Here is a 21,281-nt window from a genome sequence, read left to right as displayed (position 1 = left end):
TGGTAGGGATATATTTAGTCCAATTTTTGTTATACTACCGATTCCATGGCCAATCTTTACCAAGTGTATTTTGGTCAGGATGGTCTAATGTGAATGATTACTTTGACAAAGAAGCTTGCTATTCAAAGGGGGGTTTAGGGAAAATTGCCAGTGTTTGCTTTCACTTCATGTACCCTTTAAACGTGACGCGAATACCAGTTTTAAATTTCTTCCACAATTCCATGGAGATTTGTGTTATTTAAGGACCTAAATTTAATTTCTGCATGTAGAGAAATTCTAAATGTGGCGACATTTGCAATAAATTAATTCAGCCATTGGCTGGGGAGCCTTGTTTATGTCAGACATAGTTCTTCTGTATGCATGAGCTGGAATATTGCATTATTATAAATGAAATGGAAGCACTTTCTTGATTGAGGGTGTAATTTACTTGCAGTTGTAGCTTCTGAGCCCCAGTCCCCAAGGACCCTCAGTAATTTATTTGAAATTCACTGAATTGACAAAAGTGTAGACTATCTGCATAAATTGCTACTTCATATTGGGAATTTGCCACAAGTCTGTCACCGAGTAACACTCTAGGAAACATTGTAACACAAGGTAGGCAGTCAAAACCTTACCTTATTTTTTGCCCATGGGGTCCATGTCCAACTATATACTTATTGTTGCCCCTCAACAAGCTTATTGTTTAATTTAAATGATGGCTTATACATTGCAAATTCACTCTGGTTTCTTCTATTGTAGTTTTTTTATGACCAAATCACAAGAAAGACTTGTGACAGTTTATTGAAGTGACATTTAATGTTTTAAATGTCAAACTAAAATGATGTTGGATAGATAGTATGCAATGTGTAAATGATAGACAAGTTTTTTAAATTCATCCACCAAAAAAAATCAAAATCAGCAATTGAATTTTATATTTTTTTATTTTTTTATTTTTTTTTGTGCGTGTTCAATTGATGAACTCATTAGAATTAGATGGAGACTAAAAATATGAAATATCATTGAGGTAAATTGGAAAACTAAATTTGGATTTTAAAGTGAAGTGATATGAAGGAAATAATGTGATATGTTTATTTATAATGTGAATGTTATTACATACGTAGCGTAGCAGTAACCCTTTGAATGTAACCAGGGTGTTCCAACAATATTAAATAAATCTACAGGAGTCTTGTTTTGAGCAACAAAAGTTCTTGTGCACAATATATTGGTCAGGGCAAAATTCCAAGTGGTACCCTGACTTATTGCCATTTCAAGTTAGCGTTCTCACAGGCAGTAGTTAGTCAGGAATAACTGCTCCTTTTCTTCTTCATGTAAACTACTGTCATGTTTTCACCAGCCAATCCATTTCACCTGGATGACAAAAGACTGCTTTATCTCTTTGTTCACCCAGACACTTTGTCATTGAGATCAGATACCAGGTTTGGCCTTCCAATTGAAAAACAGGTTAAGGAAGGGTATTCAATTCAAAACTCAAAATGACCATTTTCTTTGTAAACTGGATCTTTTCCAATGCAAGTTTTTTTTGTTTGTCTTCTATAAATCATCCCATGCAAAGATGTATAAACAAGTAAAATGGGTGGGCAAATGCTTTAGTTTGTTGAAGCTGTCACTTTCTCTTTGTGGTATTGTAACCTTGCCAGACCAACATCCAAATTTTAACACCAGGAATATGAAATCTTCCTGTTTCAGGGTAGAGTTACTTCCTCAAAACTTTCTATTCTATAAGATTCTATTTGTAATATAACAATGAGTTGACAGTTATAGTAAGAAATTCAATGTTATTTCCGAGCAGCAGACCACACCACATTCTCAAAAAAAAATTTTTCTATTTATAACGCGGTCCTGAGGATGAAAGATGACAGTCTAGAAATGATTGTTTGTGCATGCATGTGACAGACAGTATGGACAGTTTTGTATTTTGTTTGCTGCCAGAGTGCCTTCCGAGCCAATTTGACATGTCGCGCTTTGAAATTGTGTTTGCTGCAGTTCAACAGCCTATATTCCTAAAAACATGTCATCAATTTTAACAATCACCCTAGTTACAGGACATATACACTAGTGGTGTTTTCTACCCAATGTAACATTTCACTTAATTTTCAAAATTGTAATTTGTTTATGCCAGTTTTATGGCAGCCATATTGAATTCTGTTTTTATTTCAAGAACTTTTTTCTAGATTATTACTTGTTAATACATTTATTATTTTGTTATTTTCTTACACATTCCTTGTGATTTTTTTTTCAGAAACGAGTTTCTTCAAGTTTCCTCTGCGTACATCAGAGTAAATTCTAGTAAAGTACTAAATATCCGATTTTGGTACAGTTGATCAAGGGCAGAATTCCTTCAAATTACGAGTATACTTTTTATGATTCAAATATTTTTTTAGAAGTTTGACATGATCATGTGTATTGTAGACTAATGTTATCTTTCTCTTTTCTCTCCTTTTCATTTATGTATTATATTTCTTTATATTTCATTTCTATTTCAATTTGTTTATACCTATTTGTTTTTGGTTAAATTACTTTCATTTTTCATTTTGATTTTATTTGGTTTCCCTGTTTTTTGGTTTTTCCTTTTGTGATTGTCATTTTCACAGAACTTTGAAAGAAGATGGACACACAAGTAACTCAAAATGCACTTCAAGAAGCACAACAGAATGGCATTATGCGTAACAACGGTGGTCTTGTACAAAGTATGGAAGACACAAAAACCAATCTGATTATCAACTATCTACCCCAAACAATGACACAGGAAGAAATCAAATCTTTATTTAGCAGTATCGGAGAGATTGAATCATGTAAACTTATCCGTGACAAAATTACAGGTAAGGCATGTTCTTTAATTTGTTCCCAAGATTTTGTCCTGAGGTAGCTGGTTTGTAATGAAGGATCTCCCAGACTGTCAGCAATCTATTTACCAATCTCCCCAATACCTTGTTTTTATCGCCAGTAATGGAATTTGCTTCCCTGAATATGATCAACGTATTGTGTATTGCTTGTACCTTAATAAAAGCAAAGAGTGCAATGTGACCTGAATGTGTACTTTGAATGAATCATCAGAATATTGAGTGTTCATCACTTTTTAAAAAATTATGACTAAGAAAATCATTTTGAAAATGATATCTGTTATGATATCAGGTAAACATGAAATATAGCTGGACAGTTTCAAAGTAGATGACTTTTCAAAATGGTGGGGTAGTTCCAATTTTACATCTTATAGGGGGATGGCAAAGGTCAGCTTCAGCTTTCATGTTTGGAACTGTTTGCCATTATGTAAACTAAACTGACCACATCCGGTTGCTTTCTCTTGCTTTGAAAAGGTTTGTTTTCTATTGCAATGAGGCAGTTGAATGAACAACCAAGTTTGTTTATGCAATCTTACCAAGTAAAACTTCAGTTTTATTTTTATTTTAAAAATTGATGTAAAATTTTAGGGTGCTTTTAAACAGTACGATCTGGAAACTGATATTTCAAACTAGAAAACAAACAATGAGTAAGACTGAATATTCTAATTAATAAACCTGAATTCTCCCGAATACAAGTGATGCGCAGTGTTAGGGAATTTTGATGTGATTATGCAAGTTCTACTTGAAATTCACCCAGTATAACGGTTTACTTGATGAAGTTCATTTGAAGAGTTATTAGCTACTTAATATTCTAGATGACTACGAAAGCTTTATAAAGCATGACTGGAGATAATAGCACAGGAGTAAGTCTGTCACCTGGGTTCTACTCGCAGTGACTAAATAAAATATTTGTGGCACACTGTCGTGACTGATAAAAACATTGGGGGAATAAAAAATGAGATTGATCGCTGGCAGCTTTCGACATGCAGCCAAAGACGGATTCATTATGCATGATAATGTGAAAGATTTTATTTGTCAGGTCTGTGTTGTGTTTGTTGAATAAAGTGGTGTACGTTTACAGAGTATCAATCTATATATATATTTTTAGGGGGGGGGGGGGGGGTCCTCGCAACTTCAGCTTCGCCACTATAATTTGTCAAACTGAAACTTTAACATATACATGTATATATATATATATATATATATATATATATATATATATCTTTCCTTTGAAATACATTTGTCTGAATATCAGAATTGTCAAAATTTTCTTAAAATTTGTGAAATAAATTGTTCATGAGGCATCCTGGTTAAACTTAGCAATGCATGTTTGAGTTTGCCCAGAATAGTTATCCAATTTTTTTTGTAAAGATTGTACGCAAGTTGTTTATGAAGCATCCTGGTTAAACTTAAAGCAATGTATGTTTGTGGTTTATAGTTGTGTGTCAAAATAGTCCTTGAGAGATCTCGTTTTTGACCAGTGTAATGGTGTCATTGAACACTTATCCCCTTAAACATGTATGAATAAGATAGATTATCAGGGGTCGTATATCTAGAAAATCCAGTACAAGTATCGGATCGTGAGTGATGTTTCAACGCCTCATTCAAGCCAAAGAACCGTATCCAGTGGTTTTTTTCATGACCACCCGTCTTTGGATCAACGAGTTTGACCCGGTTTTGTGGTTGAGAGCTTTCCAGCAGTTTTTCTGGATTATCTAATACACATATTGTTCACGTCTGTGTCCTTGATCTACACTTGATCATAACATGTTTATTTTCTGAATTGAGTGTAGCTCCATCATGTGGACTGCATTTTAGTCATTCCCAAGGTAGCAACACTTTGTAATATCATAGAGACAATGTATGGGCAAAAGTCATTGAAACCCCCAAGAGTTTGGAATTAAAACTCTAGCGTTTTAAAATCTGTGGTTAAAATCAAGTGGACAACATTTTACTCTTTCCCAGTTGTAACACTTTCATTAGACGGTGTGCAAAAGTCCTTGCAACTCGTAAATTCCTCTCCACTTCGGAACACTTGTCTTCACAACAGCTTCATAGCTACAGTTGTCAAAATTTAGGGGAAAAAAGTCGTAGAGCTTCAGATAGCTAATCACATCAGAAGAGTTAATCAAATATACCACGTATTTAAAATATTGTGTCAAATATTTTCAGAGGGCAGTGTAAAAATATGAATGTCAAGGCAATGTTAAAACTAAATGAAGCTTCCTTACCTTTGTTGACCCAAACTTATTTTTATATAAAAATGAAGACAGTATCCCTTGACACGAGGTTGCATCTGTTTGTTTAGATATGTATTGGAATTCAGCGGATATATAGGAACAGTTGTTGGTACAGATAGTTTACAGTAAACTATTCAATCAATGTTTAGGGCCTCGGTCATATTTTGTGCCTACAAACTGGAACTCGGACATTTACATGGTCATAAAGTGTTATATGTACTTTACAGTGCCATGACTTCCAGCCCAACTATCAAATTTTAGTACAGATTTAAACAAGGTTGTTCCAGTAGCATCTATTACATGGATTTTTACAAGAATTTTGCCAAATTGTTAGATTTGTTGTGAATTTGCCAGCACTTTGTATCGGAGACATTCTCTGTGTGCTTTGTAGTTTTAATGGATATTTTGATTATTCATTCATTCATTTATTTATTGCCATTTTCAAAGTCAAAATTCACATATCAGTAGTAGTACAATTATAGTATACTATAATTATAAGCAAAACAGAATTGGCAATTTTTAGAGTCCAAAAAATAGCTTTTCGCTAGTCGAGCTTGGTTCCCCACCACATATTACAAAAAATTGACTTGAGGGGCAAAATGAACTATACAAAGAGGAACATTTATTTTCATTTCATTTCATAAATAATAATACATATGAGAGTCTAGTAAAATGTGTGGTAATCACATACCATTGATAAGGTATTCTCTTAATTTTTTTTAAAATACAAGCCTTGATGCAAGATGTTTCAGAGATGTTGGAATATTATTCCAGAATTTAGCACCTACAAACAAGATTGAAAATTGTCTGGCGGCTGTGTGTACATCAGGAATAGATGAATGTCACTGAAGTTAAAACCTAGTGTGAAGTGAAAAATGCTGAAAGAAATTTATATACAGATGTGTCCTTGTGGGTGCTTGTGATGGTAAAATTGCTATAAAGCTGCAGGCTATGGGACAACTTTCCTAGAATAGCAGGAGAAAAAAAAACATTTATGATATAGTAATTCCCCTCTCGGAGATAAGGCATAGAAATTGTAATACAATGGATGTGATCTGCGATCATTTTGATATGCTTGTGGTACGACCTGGAAATAGTCTGAATGAAAATAAAACAAATTTGCCACTAAATGTGATGAAATTGGACGATATTCACAACAAAGAGCTGGCGTCATGTATGATTGATATTTTCAATGGAGTGAATGGAAAGCTGCTCTTCAAAATAGACAGCCTAAAATATGAAACATGTGCACTCTATTGAATGTGAATGAAATAAACTTGTAATTTTGATGAACTATTCCCCTCCCTGCGAAGCTGTTGTAACACTTGTGTAACAGAAATTTTTTCAATATGTCCTCTAATCACACAAGGTACTCAAAATACCAAATTTTCAAAATAAGATTTTAGAGATGACAAAAACCACCGTTTTGACATTTATAATACAACAATATGAACATGTTGGCCATAAACATCTTGGTGTCACCACTTTTAAGATCATGCAATTTTCATGACTTTTGGGTTTTGTCGCCTAAAAATTATCATGTATGCCTTTTGTGTTACCATTATTAAAAAATGTACCATATCACAGCTCTGCATAATAAAGAAATGAAACATTTTTATGGCTTGTAAGTAATGTGGCTATAAATGTGTCAAGGCGTTGGGGTTTTTTGTCTCTGTTAGGCTAACCTAGTTTATGATTTTTAAACAAAATAAATACAAACGTATTGAGTTACACATTAGATGGGTACAAACTTGCAGAGGTTGAAATGGTCGCTTCCCCTGTTGGAGCATTGTGTTCTAGCCAATATAATTGTAAAGTATGTACAGGGAAAATTGCCATAGTTGGTACTATTGCTTACACACTGGGAATTTTAATGTGTTCAGATATAGTTACAAAGCATCTTCAGTACTGAAACCTGAAGGAAATTAATTTCAGACTGAATAATGATCTTATTACTAATACAAGCAAAACATGCTCCAGTTGTTAGAAGCAGTGTATATATATTACAGTCAGACGGTTATACACAGCTAAAGAGAGATGAAATCATAATATGCCGAGTGACCTTTGTGTTGTTAACTTGTTCAACAGAAGGGGGGATTAGTGTGTATTGAAATGCTGAAAATTGTGCAAAATGTGTAAACCAAAACTGCTGTGATTTGTTAAAGTGTTCGATCTGGATGTATATAACCATCAGTATGATATTAAATGATATACAATTAAATTTAAGTGTTATATAGTGTATAGTATTGCACTTTCAAAACATTGTGACATCTGTTGGGATTATCAATTGAAAGGACACTTCGCTTGGAGTTGATATATATCTGCTGTTTTTTAACCCAAATTCGTGCATTACAGCTTGCCTGTTTTTATATCCATTTTTCTAATAGCACCTTTAATTTAACCTAATATATGAACAAGAATTTAATTTGTTATAATTGAGCATTCACTTTTTCATAATTCGATGGATGTCTTTTTGAACACGATTGTTGTAAAATATGGTTCATCTTAGTTTCACAATGATGTACTTCATAAAATAAAAATTTGATCTGCGAACTAGCATGGTACTAAAATTGTAACACAGATGATAAATAGTGAAAGTATTATATCTGATAGCTGTAATGCATATTAAGAGGGCTGTGTCTATTTTTCATTCATTGAAGTATTTGTACAGCGACTGTAATTTATTTAATGTTAGAATGAAAGTAGCAAGCATGGAAAGCTATGAATAACATGACATACTGTGTTGAAAATCAGCTTGTGAAGTTCAATTTTTGGGGTTCCTTTTTGGTAGCAGGCATATGTTTGGGATAATTTTGATATAAAAAATGGAAACGTGACAGTTTGGTATGTGTTTGAAATATATGTGGAAGTTCTTTAATTAGAGCAATCCCATATCTTAGGAAAAAATGGTATTAACATGAAGGCATGGCTATTTGGCACATGTTTAAATATTACTATTAAACTATGTACATGTGCAAGTATTCCTTTAATTGGAACAAAATAGTAAATCGGCTTTAAGAAGAAAAAAATTACATTATTGGTCTCAGGATTCCTCATTTGGCATATACTTTCCAGTCATGGGATGCTTACATCTCAATATACTTGTTTCATTTTCCCTGAAACTGATAAAAGTAGCATCAGCTCGTGCACCTAATTATTGAAAGGTTTGAATTCGCCTGCTTTACAGCTCAGACCTCTATACAGTATTTGGTATATTTTGTCATTCTTCCAACTGAATGGGGTCTTAGCTTGCCACTAAAAATGGAAATAAAGACACTCATGTGACGTATGTCAATCTTCATTTTCCATCTAAGCTGTTTGTTTGAGATGCTTTTATCAGCGAAGACTACTTTGCATCCAATTTTCAGCGAGAGAAGTGCTAAGCTGTCCATAAGACTGTGAAAATGGAATCTGTCTATATATCCAAACCACTTGCTAAGATTTCAGATGATCAAATTTCTTTCCCCCAATTCAGGGATTACAAGTTCAACAGGCTCAGTACTTGAATTGCTGTCCATGGATTTCGTTAATCTACTGCATGCCAACCCATATGATCACTTCTGTCTCCTCCTCTCCACTCATCTCGTCTTCAAACTGGGGTTGTTTTTTGTTTGGTTTAATCATTATGCGATTTGATGCTAGTCTTTATGGTATTTCAATTCTGTTGTAATCTGAAACGTAATGCATGTTGTGAAGTGATAATCATAGATGACAAGTACGAGTACTTTTTGTTCTCTTTTATTGCGCAAGATTATGAATTATATTATTTAACAGTTCTCTGACACAACTGGGGCATGTAGGATAGAGCCTTCGAATTTTTTTCAAAATTATGAATCGAACTTTAAAGTGGCCATATTGATAAGAAGTGGGTATTTATTTGGGAATTTTAATAAAAACAACATTACTTTGTTCATGGAAAAACACATACAAAGTCCTTGTTTGTAACTCAATAAGATGCAAAAAGTGTAAAAAGTTTGTTATTGTATGGACAATGACAAACTTTTTACACAATTTTTTAATGTTTTGCAATTTATCGACTTACAAACAAGGATTTTGTGTATGTTGTTTCACATTGTTTTATCAATTAGAAATCCTAAATAAACCTTCATCCATATGGCCACTTTTACCGAAAATGTCAAGGTCATTCTCTAATATTGTGTATGTAGTATGCTGCTGTCAGACTTCAAATTTTTCACAACTGTCTTTTTTTTCTTCTTTTATTGAATCCCAGTATTCCAAACATACCCAATGTAATTGTTTGATAATAACTATTGTTTGTAAAAAACAGTTTTCAAAACAGTCAACAATTTTGTGTACCATTTTTTTTTGTCACTAAAATTGTGAACATCAAGTCAAGTTGGACACAAATGTACTTAATAGTATTACCTGTGGAGAATCCCCTCCCCTACCCCAAGGGTGGTATTTGTGAAGTCAAATTGTGATCTCATTTGCAGCTATTGTACAATTCACTGTGTTGAACACAATGACCTCAACAGTGGGTTGTTTTCATGCCCCTTTATATTGTGTGAAAAGACTACTCATTTGGGTCGTGGACCAAGCCTTGTCATTTTTATGGTCAATTTCTGGCTGTATTGCTGGTGATGGCAGATGTCCAATATCAGCCAGATTGATTACTCATCACCTCTTCCCTTTGTCATGTTAATAACCACTAACTGGATTCAAATGCTAAATGTAAATTATTGCCCACACAAAGGCTCAGAAATTAGGTGTAAATAGAATAATTTAGAATATAAAATTACTTTTGCCTTCTGCTATAACTGATTAAACATTCAGAAACCTCTTCAGTGGCTGTTTATGACAGTGGAAATTAACTTGAAAGTGAACAAGAAAAAGTGGGCAAATATTCATGACCAATTTTTACATTCAGTAAACTGTATTTTCTGGCTGATTCTGGCAATTTCTAATTATACTCTTTAAGTATGGAAGTCATAACCCATAAAGCTTTAAGATGTCTGTGTGAACACCTGCCTTTATCTTGATTAATGCATAGAAGTGTGTTCAGAATGCAAATACCAGCAATGTTTTCACCATTAGCTGGGTAGTCCTTTTGATGGCCATTTTCCTTTTAATGCAGTGAAATGCACACTGGTGTTATGATGTATATTTAGAACAAAGGTGAAAAAATATGTTGACCTTGTTTTCAATAACTTTTACCTTCCTACCACATGAATAAAGAAGAGTGATACATTTTTGAAAAAGATGGAAAAAAAAGGTTACTAATTGAACCACTGGTCTGTATAGTTAGGACACAGATGAAAACAAATCTGGTCAATATTTGTGTTTTACATAGATTTTTCCTTTTGTAAATAAGGAAGAAAAGTGGTAAATTTTTGAAAGATAAAAAAAAAAATGAGATTTGTCACCCAGTCTTTGTTTTACAATTTCAATTAAGGAAGACAAAAAAAACATTGGTAATTTTTCAGTAATCTGTATGATTTTACACCTTGGTTATATACCCCACATCCAATAAACATCAAAAAAATTAAAAATCCTAGCAAATTTTGGAGAAAAGCACCACATTAGATGGTGAATGTGTTTACTACATTATTAGATTAAATTTCTCAAAACAATTTTCTTGCATTTATTGTTGGAATAGAAAGAGTGAATTGTTTCTGTAAGTGTGCAGTCCTTGATCCCAGTTATGACTTCAGTGGGTGAATTTTGAAATGCAGCCATAGTGAAATAAGATCCGTGCACTAGTCATTAATTACATTATAAATTTGAGTAATAAGATTTCTGTCATACTACACTGATATCTTTTCATTTCACAAGGTGCATTCTACTTCCTGAAATTAAGCATTGTTGTGATGTATTTCAAATGTTAATATGTTGCACAGATCTGAAAACTGTAAATAATACATGCATAATGCCCACATTAGTAGAAAAGCTTGTATTCCCATCTTCTCCTTGCATATATTAAAAACCCATTATGAGCACACAGGAGTTATCCCCAAAGAAATGTATCAGAACATACCATCCTTTCCACTACATCTGAGTAGACAGATATGCCAGCCAGCTGTGCAAATATGGCACTGGCTTGGAAGACAAAAAAAAAGTGAAACCATGAGATGAAAGGACTGTTAGGCACATTTTATGCCAGATCAATATTCACAAGCTGAAGCTAATTTCAGTGTCTAATAAATCAACGCCAAGCCAACGTGTGACAGGAAGCTGGCAGTGGGACATGGGGAATGTATTGTGGATGACATTTTTGTTGTAATTGCAAAATAGGCAATACATCTTTTCACATGTTCATCTGCCCGGCATGCTTGACAGTTGAATGTCATTTTCAGTCATGAATAAGTAAAGGAAATTTTTGTTAATTAAAAAATAGGAGCATTATTTGCAGTACTTAACAAAGCCCCACAGTGGTACATCTTATTGATTTCAAGCCATTCTTTGTTGAAAAACGCTCCAGTTGCCAAGGGAAAAAAACGCTTGCGTGACATTCATTTGCACAACAAATTTGAAAGAAAATGAAGATGTTACACAAACTTGCGTAAATTCAACCTTAAGATTAAGAATTAAGAATTAAACATACACAATTTTTATCCTGTTGTCAAAACCATGCCCTTGCAAAGAAAAAAATCACAGTGGCTTGGCTATCAAGTAGTCCAGCATGACGTCATTGCATATTATCAACATTAATATTTCTGACATTACTGGCGAGAAAATGAAGATTGGAAACATTTGATCACAAAGGAAATTGCATAATATATTGGCAACTTTCAAGACAATTTCAGGATATGAATTTTCAGTCGTTTAGATCACACAATGATGAAACTGAAATTCATCTGTCATTTCTATAGATGAACATGTTTAAATAATTTAAATGTTCTATTGTATAATTCTGCAAAAACCTTTCTGTTGTACATTTGAGGTACATTTATTCATTACGTTTGATTGCCTTTGTCTGCCAGTGAACGTGCTATTTACAATACCAATTCACAAGCCCTATTCAGCTGGGTGGGAGTCCATTATTGCACTAGAAAATAAAGGCAAAATGTACACTAGGTATGAAATAGTCTTTATTTGGTTAAGATTCATCGTGGATTTTGTTCCTTGAAATTTTGATAATGATCCGAATGTCCTCATTTTTGCTTCTTTTGTAAGATTATATGGAATGCTCTCTCAGCATGCATTGGTTTCAAATGATCATTTACAAGTTGGAATCAAGGCTGGAAACTGGGCCATAAAAACATACCCAGTTGGAGTGGTATCAACTTGCTTTCTGTAGATCAATAGTAGAACAATAGCGTAATTGAATAATTGCAGTTTGAATTGTGCCTACAATATCTAGCCATGTCAGGATGGATTTTAATGTCTTGAGTATTGAACCTAAAAGCCTTTTGTGACTACATATTAGGTCATAAAAATATTATCTTAACAAAAACAGGTTGCAACATGGCTTACACCCACTGAATACCGTTTATATGCCTCTAAATTTTACAACTAAACCTGTGTTTACGAGTTGTCCATGTTGTATGTAGTAATTTTAAGTGGTTGCTGCCTCTTCCGCCATTTTCTCTTCAAACAATAATGTACAATTATTTGTATTTTTAATAGTGTGCACTAGTAATTGTGAATGAACTGTGGCTTGTTTTTGTGGGGTAGAATTTGTAATAAAGTAACTTCATAATTTGCACCAAATAGACATTTTAATTTTTCACAAACTGTCTTTTGAATAGTTACAAGTAGAGAAATATAATGGGTGAGAATGAGCATACAAAAATTTGGAAACGTCTCCAAAAATGTTCAATATCTGATATATTTTTTATTCTTTTGAGAAGCCATGATCTGTAGAACTCAAAATTTGCCATACTTTTCATGTCACTTGACCTAGTGGTAATTCAGTAGCGTTCATTTGTCTATGTTGGTATACATCTTGTACCTTGTAATACCAGAAAGGCATAAATATTGTTATCATTGACTGTAACGTCAACATTATTACCAGTAAGTCGTTGTAAACTTTGAACCGTAGCAGCTACTGGCTTACCACTACACTACGTACATCGCGTAGCTTGAACAACTCTAGATATTTTATTGGCAGAGTGTGGGGTGATTAATTTTCACACAGCCTGCAGGTTTCACCCATTTGGTATCATTACTCACAGCTGATGTATGGTTATTGAGTTTTGTCCCCTTGTTTCTCATCATTTGCTAGACCTGTTACAAAAAATTACATGCCATATTTAGATCTCTCTCGGCACTTCATCCAAAATGTACGAACAAACGAACGTGAATTCCTGTCAACTTCTACTAGCAAGACTGTCCAGTGGAATTTAAATAGTCTCTATTCATGGCTTCCATATGTTCCTTTCAATGGATGCAAGAATTCGTGAACATCTGCCAAGAGATTTCCAAATGTCTGTCATTCATGCCACTATCACAAATATCCCAGGGTTATTTTTGCCGCTGCCTTCAAACTACTAGAATTGCCTAAATTTAAGAGTTTCATGTACTAAATAAATATAGCCTTGTCAAAAAGCTTTGTTGAAAAAAAATTTGAGCATTTTATTGTTTACACTAAAATGTTATTGGACAAAGGAAAGAGGGTTTACATTTCTAAATATAGAATAAAACAAAAGGTATGCTTACTTAATGAGTATTAACCCATTTAGGCTGTAGATTTCTGATTGGTTAAGGACACTCAAATTGAGCTGTCACTTTTAATGATAAATTTCACATGTCATAGCAGACAATTGTGGTGCCATTTGTCAATTAGGCAAGCCTCTGAGGCTCCCTAGGCAACATGCATATATGTAAGACCAGTAGTAAGGTTTGACTGAAAATAAGTAAACAAAGGGTAGATAATTCACTACTTGATTGTGTTGGCTTTAAACACATAATATAAAACCGTTAACAACGTTGTTAGATTTTCACCACATTCAATATAGCTGTTGTAATCTGGACTTTTGGAGTGTGAAATTCCGTGGATTCTAAGCACATTGGTATTGGTTGAAAGGTTCGCTTTACAACGGCACACAGCATGAAGTTGGTCACAACTGCATTCTCAGAATGTTTGTGTGCGATTATAGCACCCTATTGAAAGTGGTCACTGAAGTAGAGATAATGTCCTTTTCTTTCCCTCTCACTGGAAAGTAAATATTGTTATGCAGTTGGCACGTGCCACAGCTTTGTTCTTAATGCTTGCTTTATCTTGAGAATGGGACTCCGTATCCAGCTGAAAATTAGTCCTGTAAGCTCTTGATTTATTCCCCAATTAATGGTGAAAACAACAGAGTAGAAAGCTGGTTGTAATCTGAGAGAAACTGTAGTCCAGGCTGTGTATGTGTGGTAGTTTGTGACCGGAACAAGCTGTATAATAGGTCTTCATGACCATAAAGTATGATGGTAGTATTGACAAATACTTGGTGTAGTATAAAGTGCTAAGAAACAAGAATGGTGTATGGCCCATGAATTGTGAAGTGGCTTAAGGTCACGCTTATCATGACACAATTATTGCTTTGATGAGAGCTTTCTCAATGGGCACTGTGTTTAACTAGGTCTTGACAGGTGAGATTGTGGACTGTCCTGATAAGGCCAGCCTGTTTAATTTGGTCTGATCTCCGACCAGAGCTTTAAAGTGATCATGACAGATGGCTTGTTGCTATGCACCCTTATTATGATTGGGTATGCCAAATATCAGTAGCTTTATCTCAGAAATCCTTGTATGTAAATAATTCATCGAATCAATATTCAAATGTAATGATTTGTGTAGTTCTCTTCAAAATTCAGAAGCAAAGCAAAGGCATGATTTGTGTACAAGTCTTCCCAGTGACATTTTTAGTGACAAGTTTATTGCTATGGCTCAGTTTATTGTGTCCAAAATGGCTGACTATATGATTGTGATAAAATTATGGTTAAGGTTGTTGTCTTCACCAGATTTTATGGCATACAGGCAGTATTTGTGAAAACCTATCCGGAAATGCAGCAATTAAAGCGTTTTAATGTAATTTATTTCTCCAAAGTGATCTACGAAGGAACACCCACCATTCATTTCCATGCAAAAAAAATCAGAATGATGTTTTAAAGCTGTAGTTAGAAACACAAAGCGTGAATTCCTAAAGGTATAACATAAGCAACATTTTTAATTCTGTATTAAAAAAAACCACATGAAATGTTGGTGTTTGTTGGTTTCCAGGGTAATCTTGTTTGGATAGATACCATTACAAGCTACAGATAAGTTACAGTATGTAGATTGACTCAATGAAAGCCTTTGATGGGTTTTCACTGATGAATTCTGAATTGTATCGTCATGACAACCTATTAGCTGATCTAATGTTTGTTATAAAATCCCATAATCCAGTCTTTGTAAATAGGAGCCCATTAAAGACACAGTTTTCAAATCCGAGACGGAGTGGTTCAAGAGGTAAATTAGATCGTGCACAGCGAATGATGGGTTTCTATTTCCAGATTTGAAATCAGTTTATTAACAGGACCTAATTTTCTTAGACTTTAACACTCCAGATTCTGCTACATCATAGGTTTCGTCAAATTTGTGTGAAAATAATATATAATCGAAAGACAAAATTGGTGGGGGAAATTATAAAATTTGCTGTCCTGGAAGAGTTGCAAAATAACAGTTGATTGGTAATAGTGTCCAGAACAATAGCTAAATTATTGTAATGGTGGGATTGGTAATTCAAGTTGATAATTTCATAATTGGACAAACATGTAATGAAGCTGGTTTATTTTCAAATAAGGTTATTTATGAGTTATTGCCACACCACAAAATATATATGGTTATTGCGACACCACAAAATAGATATGGTAACAATGTGTTATAGTATTATGGAGCCTCTCTTCTCAACAACCCGCACCCCCCTGTAACAAAAAAATTTAACATGGCACAAATATATAACTAAGCTGGTGTATTTCAAATAAGGTTATTTGTGAGATATTACGACACCACAAAATATATATGGTAACAATGTATTATAGTATTATGGGGCCTTTAATTCTTAACAACCCGCACCCCCTGTAAAAAAAAAAATTGTCATTTTATTTTTAACATGGCATAAATATAACCAAGTTGGTATATGTAAGGTTATTTGAGAGTCATTGTGACACCACAAATATATGTATGGTAACAATGTATTATAATATCACAGTATTTCTAATACATGCACCATTCTTCTTCATTCACACCCCCTGAAAAAAATTTAACATAACACAAATATATAAGCAAGCTGGTATATTTCAAACAAGGTTATTTGTGACACCAAAACATATATGGTATCAATGTACTCTGTATGAGTATTATATGACTGACCCACTCCCATCCCCAATCATTTTAATTTTAATCCTGTTGCAGTTTATTTATAAAATAGAAAGAGGATTAACATAACCATGCCAGACTGACCAACTCCAAAAAATGAATGAGAATTCTGTACCATGCAGTTTAGGGTAGAGTACAAGATTCTATCACTGTAAAATTGTACATTTTCATTATAATTACAGAGATTTGCTAAAGTAAATACCGGTTGACTAAGCATTCTTTGAATTTCATTGTTGAATGCAATGTTATCAGGACAACGGTTTCTGCATGTTAGGATTTTATGGTGACCGTCAGTGGTCGAGAACCTTGTGCATACCATAAAAGTTTAGTATAATGTCTTTTCCATACCTCCAATATTCAGCTGCATGTACGCATTTGTCGAGGGTTACAAATATTTCTAAGATTACATGGAATGGGGACACAATGTCTAAACCTGTCTTTGGAACAGGAATGTCTTATTTGAGTACATCCCAAGATGTACAGGTTTAGGACTGTCTTGTCAATTTCATAATTTTGGAAGCTACACAAGTTTGGGATCCAGTGTATAAACTTGTCTTTGGAAGAATGTCTCCTTTGCCCAAGTGTACATCCCTGTCTTCTTTTCTCTTCACAATTTTGGAAGCATAAACTCTTGCACAAGTATATCCTATATTTAACTTCATGTATGCATTTGACAAGTTACAAATAAGATTATATGGAATTGGGATTCGTGCATAAAAACCTATTTTTGCACATTGTACATTATGTCAATTTGATAATTTTACTTGATGTTCTGTCACAAGTGGAATTGTGGATCACACATATTCTCTCTTACACTTTCCTTCAGGCTGATCGTGTCTGTATTTTGGTGTATCGCTAACATCCAGCATTTCTCTACTTCATAGTTTCCAATAAAGTTCCTAACTACAAGGTATTATATTATATATCCTTCCATAGAATGATTTGGCTAGTTATGTTGAACGGTCTATGTGGCTACTCTAAGCATCTCTCTATGTTTTGACTTCAGAACTTTCATGCAAACTTAGTCGATATCTGATACCATTGGCAGTGTTTCCAAAGGTTTTGGAATTCTCGTGTAACAGCGCGCTAATCCGGTAGTTTTATCTCAGACTAGAATTTTTGTAGGGAACTTTTATTTGGTTTGTTTCTTTTGACAATAATTTTTGGGGGGAACTTCAGTAAAATACCTTGAGGACTGGTAATTTTTTACCAACCAATCTAAAGAAATGCTGACTAAAATGAGCATAAATTTCATATTACTCAATTTGATGTTACAAGAAGTACCAGTAAATCCAGAACACATAAAAGAAAATACAAAGTAATAAATTATATTTCCAACTATGACAGGCCAGCCACTTTGATGTTTTAATAGAATTGGTTTCATATGAAAGAATTTCAATAATAAAATAATCCAATTTTATTTCATGATGAAAACTTGGCAGATTTATTTACAATTTATGCCAATATTTGAATTTTGATTATTCTGTTCCAATATCGTGGAGTTTCTGTGTAAGGAACTACAAGTATAAATATCAGACTTCCAATGTATAATTTATGCAGTAGAAAAATAGTTCCAGCATAGCAGAATGAAATCACAGATGGAAGCACCTGTCTTAGTGAATTATCACAAATGCCTTCCTATTAAAATATTTGACAACATATGAGCATTATTAGTTAGTGATTGACACCTGTATTCCAGCTGGTGATAGTTTTTATCAATTTTATGACAATGAGAACTGCTCTATAGATAATTTATTATGTAATTTATTTTTGTTATTGCATGATATGCTCCAAGTATTTCCTTCAGACATAGATAATACTAATTAATCTGAAGATGGCTGCCTTGGTTGTTGTCATGGTGATAAGCTTTGTTGCCATGTCATCAATGAGGTGTAGACCTTCAAGAATGCATTATTTAAGTGCTTATGGATGCACACCAACTTGTATTAGCGTAATTTCTTGTCCATATGATGCATTTTTTCATCTCATAAGGTCAAGACTATAACACGGGAACCTAATTACTAAAGGTTTAAAGTTGAAAAATTCCATCAATATTAGTTATTAGAACTGCTTGAAAAATTGTCTATAATACTATATTGAAATAAATTGAATGTCAGGGAGAATTGAGGTCAGTCACTTGTAATGTCATTCCCCTAGAATTTGTGTGAAGACAATGTTTCCGACTTTTTCCTTTTTATTAAAATATGCGAAAGAGGAAAGTATTGTGTAAATGTGTAAAGCATAAATTCAATTTCCTGGTGATATAAATGTTTTAAAAGAATGGCAGATGTGCTTCTTTGAATACAAAAAGTCATCCCTAGATAAGTACCTGTATTGTACTTGTAAGTGATGCATAATTAATAATTTGTAAATATTTTAATTTTGACATTCAGTGGTGAATACGTAGAATCCTTTCAAACAAAAGGAACCCAGGTGTTTTTTTGGAAAACATGTTCCATTTATCAGCTTGTGCTTTTATCAAGAGTTATGTATGCCTGTAATAAGGGATGAATATTCCCAAATGCTTTCACAAATGACAAATTACCAACGTCAAAGCCAGCAAAAGAGAAATTTATCACTTTCACTTTGAGACAAGAATGAGTATGAGGGGAAAATGATTTAAGAAAGCGTAATAAATTGTGCAAGAAATTAGAAAAATAATGAATGAAGAAAGATGATTTAACACTTTTTGATATTATGTGTACTTACTTTTACTTAGTGAATGTAAGAGAGAGGGCATTAACTATGGTATACTTTTGACAGTCTTAACCGTTGATAAGGCAGAGTGAACTGACTTGAAATAATGCTTGGATTATCAGTTCAAATTATTGATAATACACATTTCAGATGTGGACCTCTGAGCAAATGACAAAGAAAAATGGACATGCTGTTCCTCAACAGAAATTACAGTATTAAAAAGAAAGATCTTTCTGGTGGACTGGATCCAGACATACTTTTATTTCTCAGGTCAAATCATTTAGTAGTTCTGAAGACTTGGTGACTTTTAATTCAAGCCCATTTTCAGTTTTCTTTATCTCTCTCTCTGGGCAATACTTAGAGAAACATGCATGCATGGATGATGCCTTTGAAATCAATACACTACTTGGTGAAGTGCATTTATTCATGAAGTACTTGACAAGTGACTCCCTAGTTTGACCTTGATGAACTTGCCGTTGTTTAGCAACCGGCCAACTTACTGATAATGTGGAATGTAATTGCAGTATATCTAAGCACAGCACAGTTATCAACTGATGCAGGCAGTGCCATGAAATAATGCAAAATACTGTTCACAGCCATGAAATAATGCAAAATACTGTTCACAGCCTGGGAGACAATTATTCAGTATACAGTTTGTCTTTAACTCCAAAGTAAAGCTGCTTTCTCTCAATAAATGCACCTGGTGGTATGAAGTCTATAATAGTAAACAACTTACTATATCAGGCCTAAAAAAATTGTGTGGTTACAATTAAGCTCAATTTTAGAATAGGCTCTTTGTCTCTCATGTGCGAATGTCTAGTTCAGGTAGTATGTTTTCCGTTTGGTCTCTATGTTATTGGTTTCTTCCCATCCGATGTACAGCCATTACTGATTGGAAGAACAATGTAATATTATTTTTTTCAAGTTGATGTTAGTTTCTGCATCCACTATTTCTCGCAAGACTTCAGTTTTACAAGATTTTAATAAGAAATAGTGGATGCGGAAACAGACATCAACTTAAAAAGACAATATAAAACTATTCTTCCAATCTGTAAAAGCTGTACATCTGATAGGAAGAAATAAATAACACAGGCCATTTGGAACACCATGGAAAACCTGAACTAGACATTCACACATGAAAAAAAAATATGATAAAATAAAATAAAAAATATACCTACCCCACCTATTTTAAATCGGAACACAAAGCATAAGTTTGTACTGCTGAAGGTTGGTTACAGGTGCAGTGAATGGGAAACAATCATAATGTCATTCTGTCGGAGAGAGGTGAAGGAATAAACAATTTATTCTTGTATGGTTATTTCAGATTGCACCTTGCCATGGTGGTTGTCAACTATGTTTATATCAAAAAACTTGCTGTTCTTAACCTTTTTAAGTTCTGTTTTGGTACCACACTGAATACAATGATTTTTTTGTACTCAAAATATATTTTATTGATAGATCCATATTTGTCGTACGACAAAGAACTATCATTGATATTCATTTCCAATCTGCAATCACATTTTTACTGAACATTTTAGAAAGATGTTTTTATCAACTTTTGAAAATGTCAACAAATGCGGTTCTTATTTTTGGACTGAAAGGTAGTGTTGTCAATATGGATTTCACTACCGACATGTTGGTGAACAATAATAGCTAACACGGGAGAAAAATATTTCTGCTTCAATTGAAAACATAATAAACAGTTGAATACTGTAACCTATTGACTTGTATTCGCTTAGAGTAGCCAGCTGTGTCTGAACTAGTACACTGTGTATGTATCACGTTTAATTGCCCAGATGTGTAAATTCAGATGGACATTTTTTATCTTTTATACAAATTCATAAAAAGTACTTGAAATAATGAGATATGATAAGTGACTCTGTGTTTATACTTGTCTCAATATACTTAAATATTTTTTCTCAGACAAGCACGTAATTTTCATTTTACTGTGCTGTTGATAAATATGCAAAACTGGATTCCGAGAACTATATTCACCAAAGTCTACTGACTGAGTTGTATTATATATTCACAATATTTTGCCAGCCTTCATTACTGATCCTAGTGGACAAATAGTTACTTTCATTTTATCACCAAAAAACATGTTTTATTTACACTTGATATCAGGTAAATCATTTCATTCAGCTGCATATTTATAACTAAATGGAAAGATTAAATAATATTTGTGCATTATTTGTCAAATGA

At 33.5% G+C, this 21,281-nt stretch overlaps 1 protein-coding gene across 6 annotated transcripts in view; it reads left to right on the top strand.

Moving 5' to 3' along the window:
• LOC144436351 (ELAV-like protein 2) overlaps positions 1–21,281 on the top strand; it is a 123,899-nt gene that overhangs the window by 1,673 nt on the left and 100,945 nt on the right. For all 6 annotated transcript variants that reach the window (XR_013480952.1, XM_078125127.1, XM_078125130.1 and 3 more), the window contains exon 2: positions 2,592–2,819. Coding sequence is in view for 5 of the 6 variants with exons in the window: in XM_078125127.1 (XP_077981253.1) it covers positions 2,606–2,819 (214 nt within the window). In the remaining variant the exon portion in view is untranslated. The remainder of the gene's footprint in view (positions 1–2,591; positions 2,820–21,281) is intronic.

The sequence above is a fragment of the Glandiceps talaboti genome, chromosome 6, assembly GCF_964340395.1.
Source record: "Glandiceps talaboti chromosome 6, keGlaTala1.1, whole genome shotgun sequence".
In the NCBI taxonomy this organism is placed as follows: Eukaryota; Metazoa; Hemichordata; class Enteropneusta; family Spengelidae; genus Glandiceps; species Glandiceps talaboti.
Note: the sequence above shows the minus strand (reverse complement) of the source record. Positions and strands in the feature narration are given on the sequence as shown.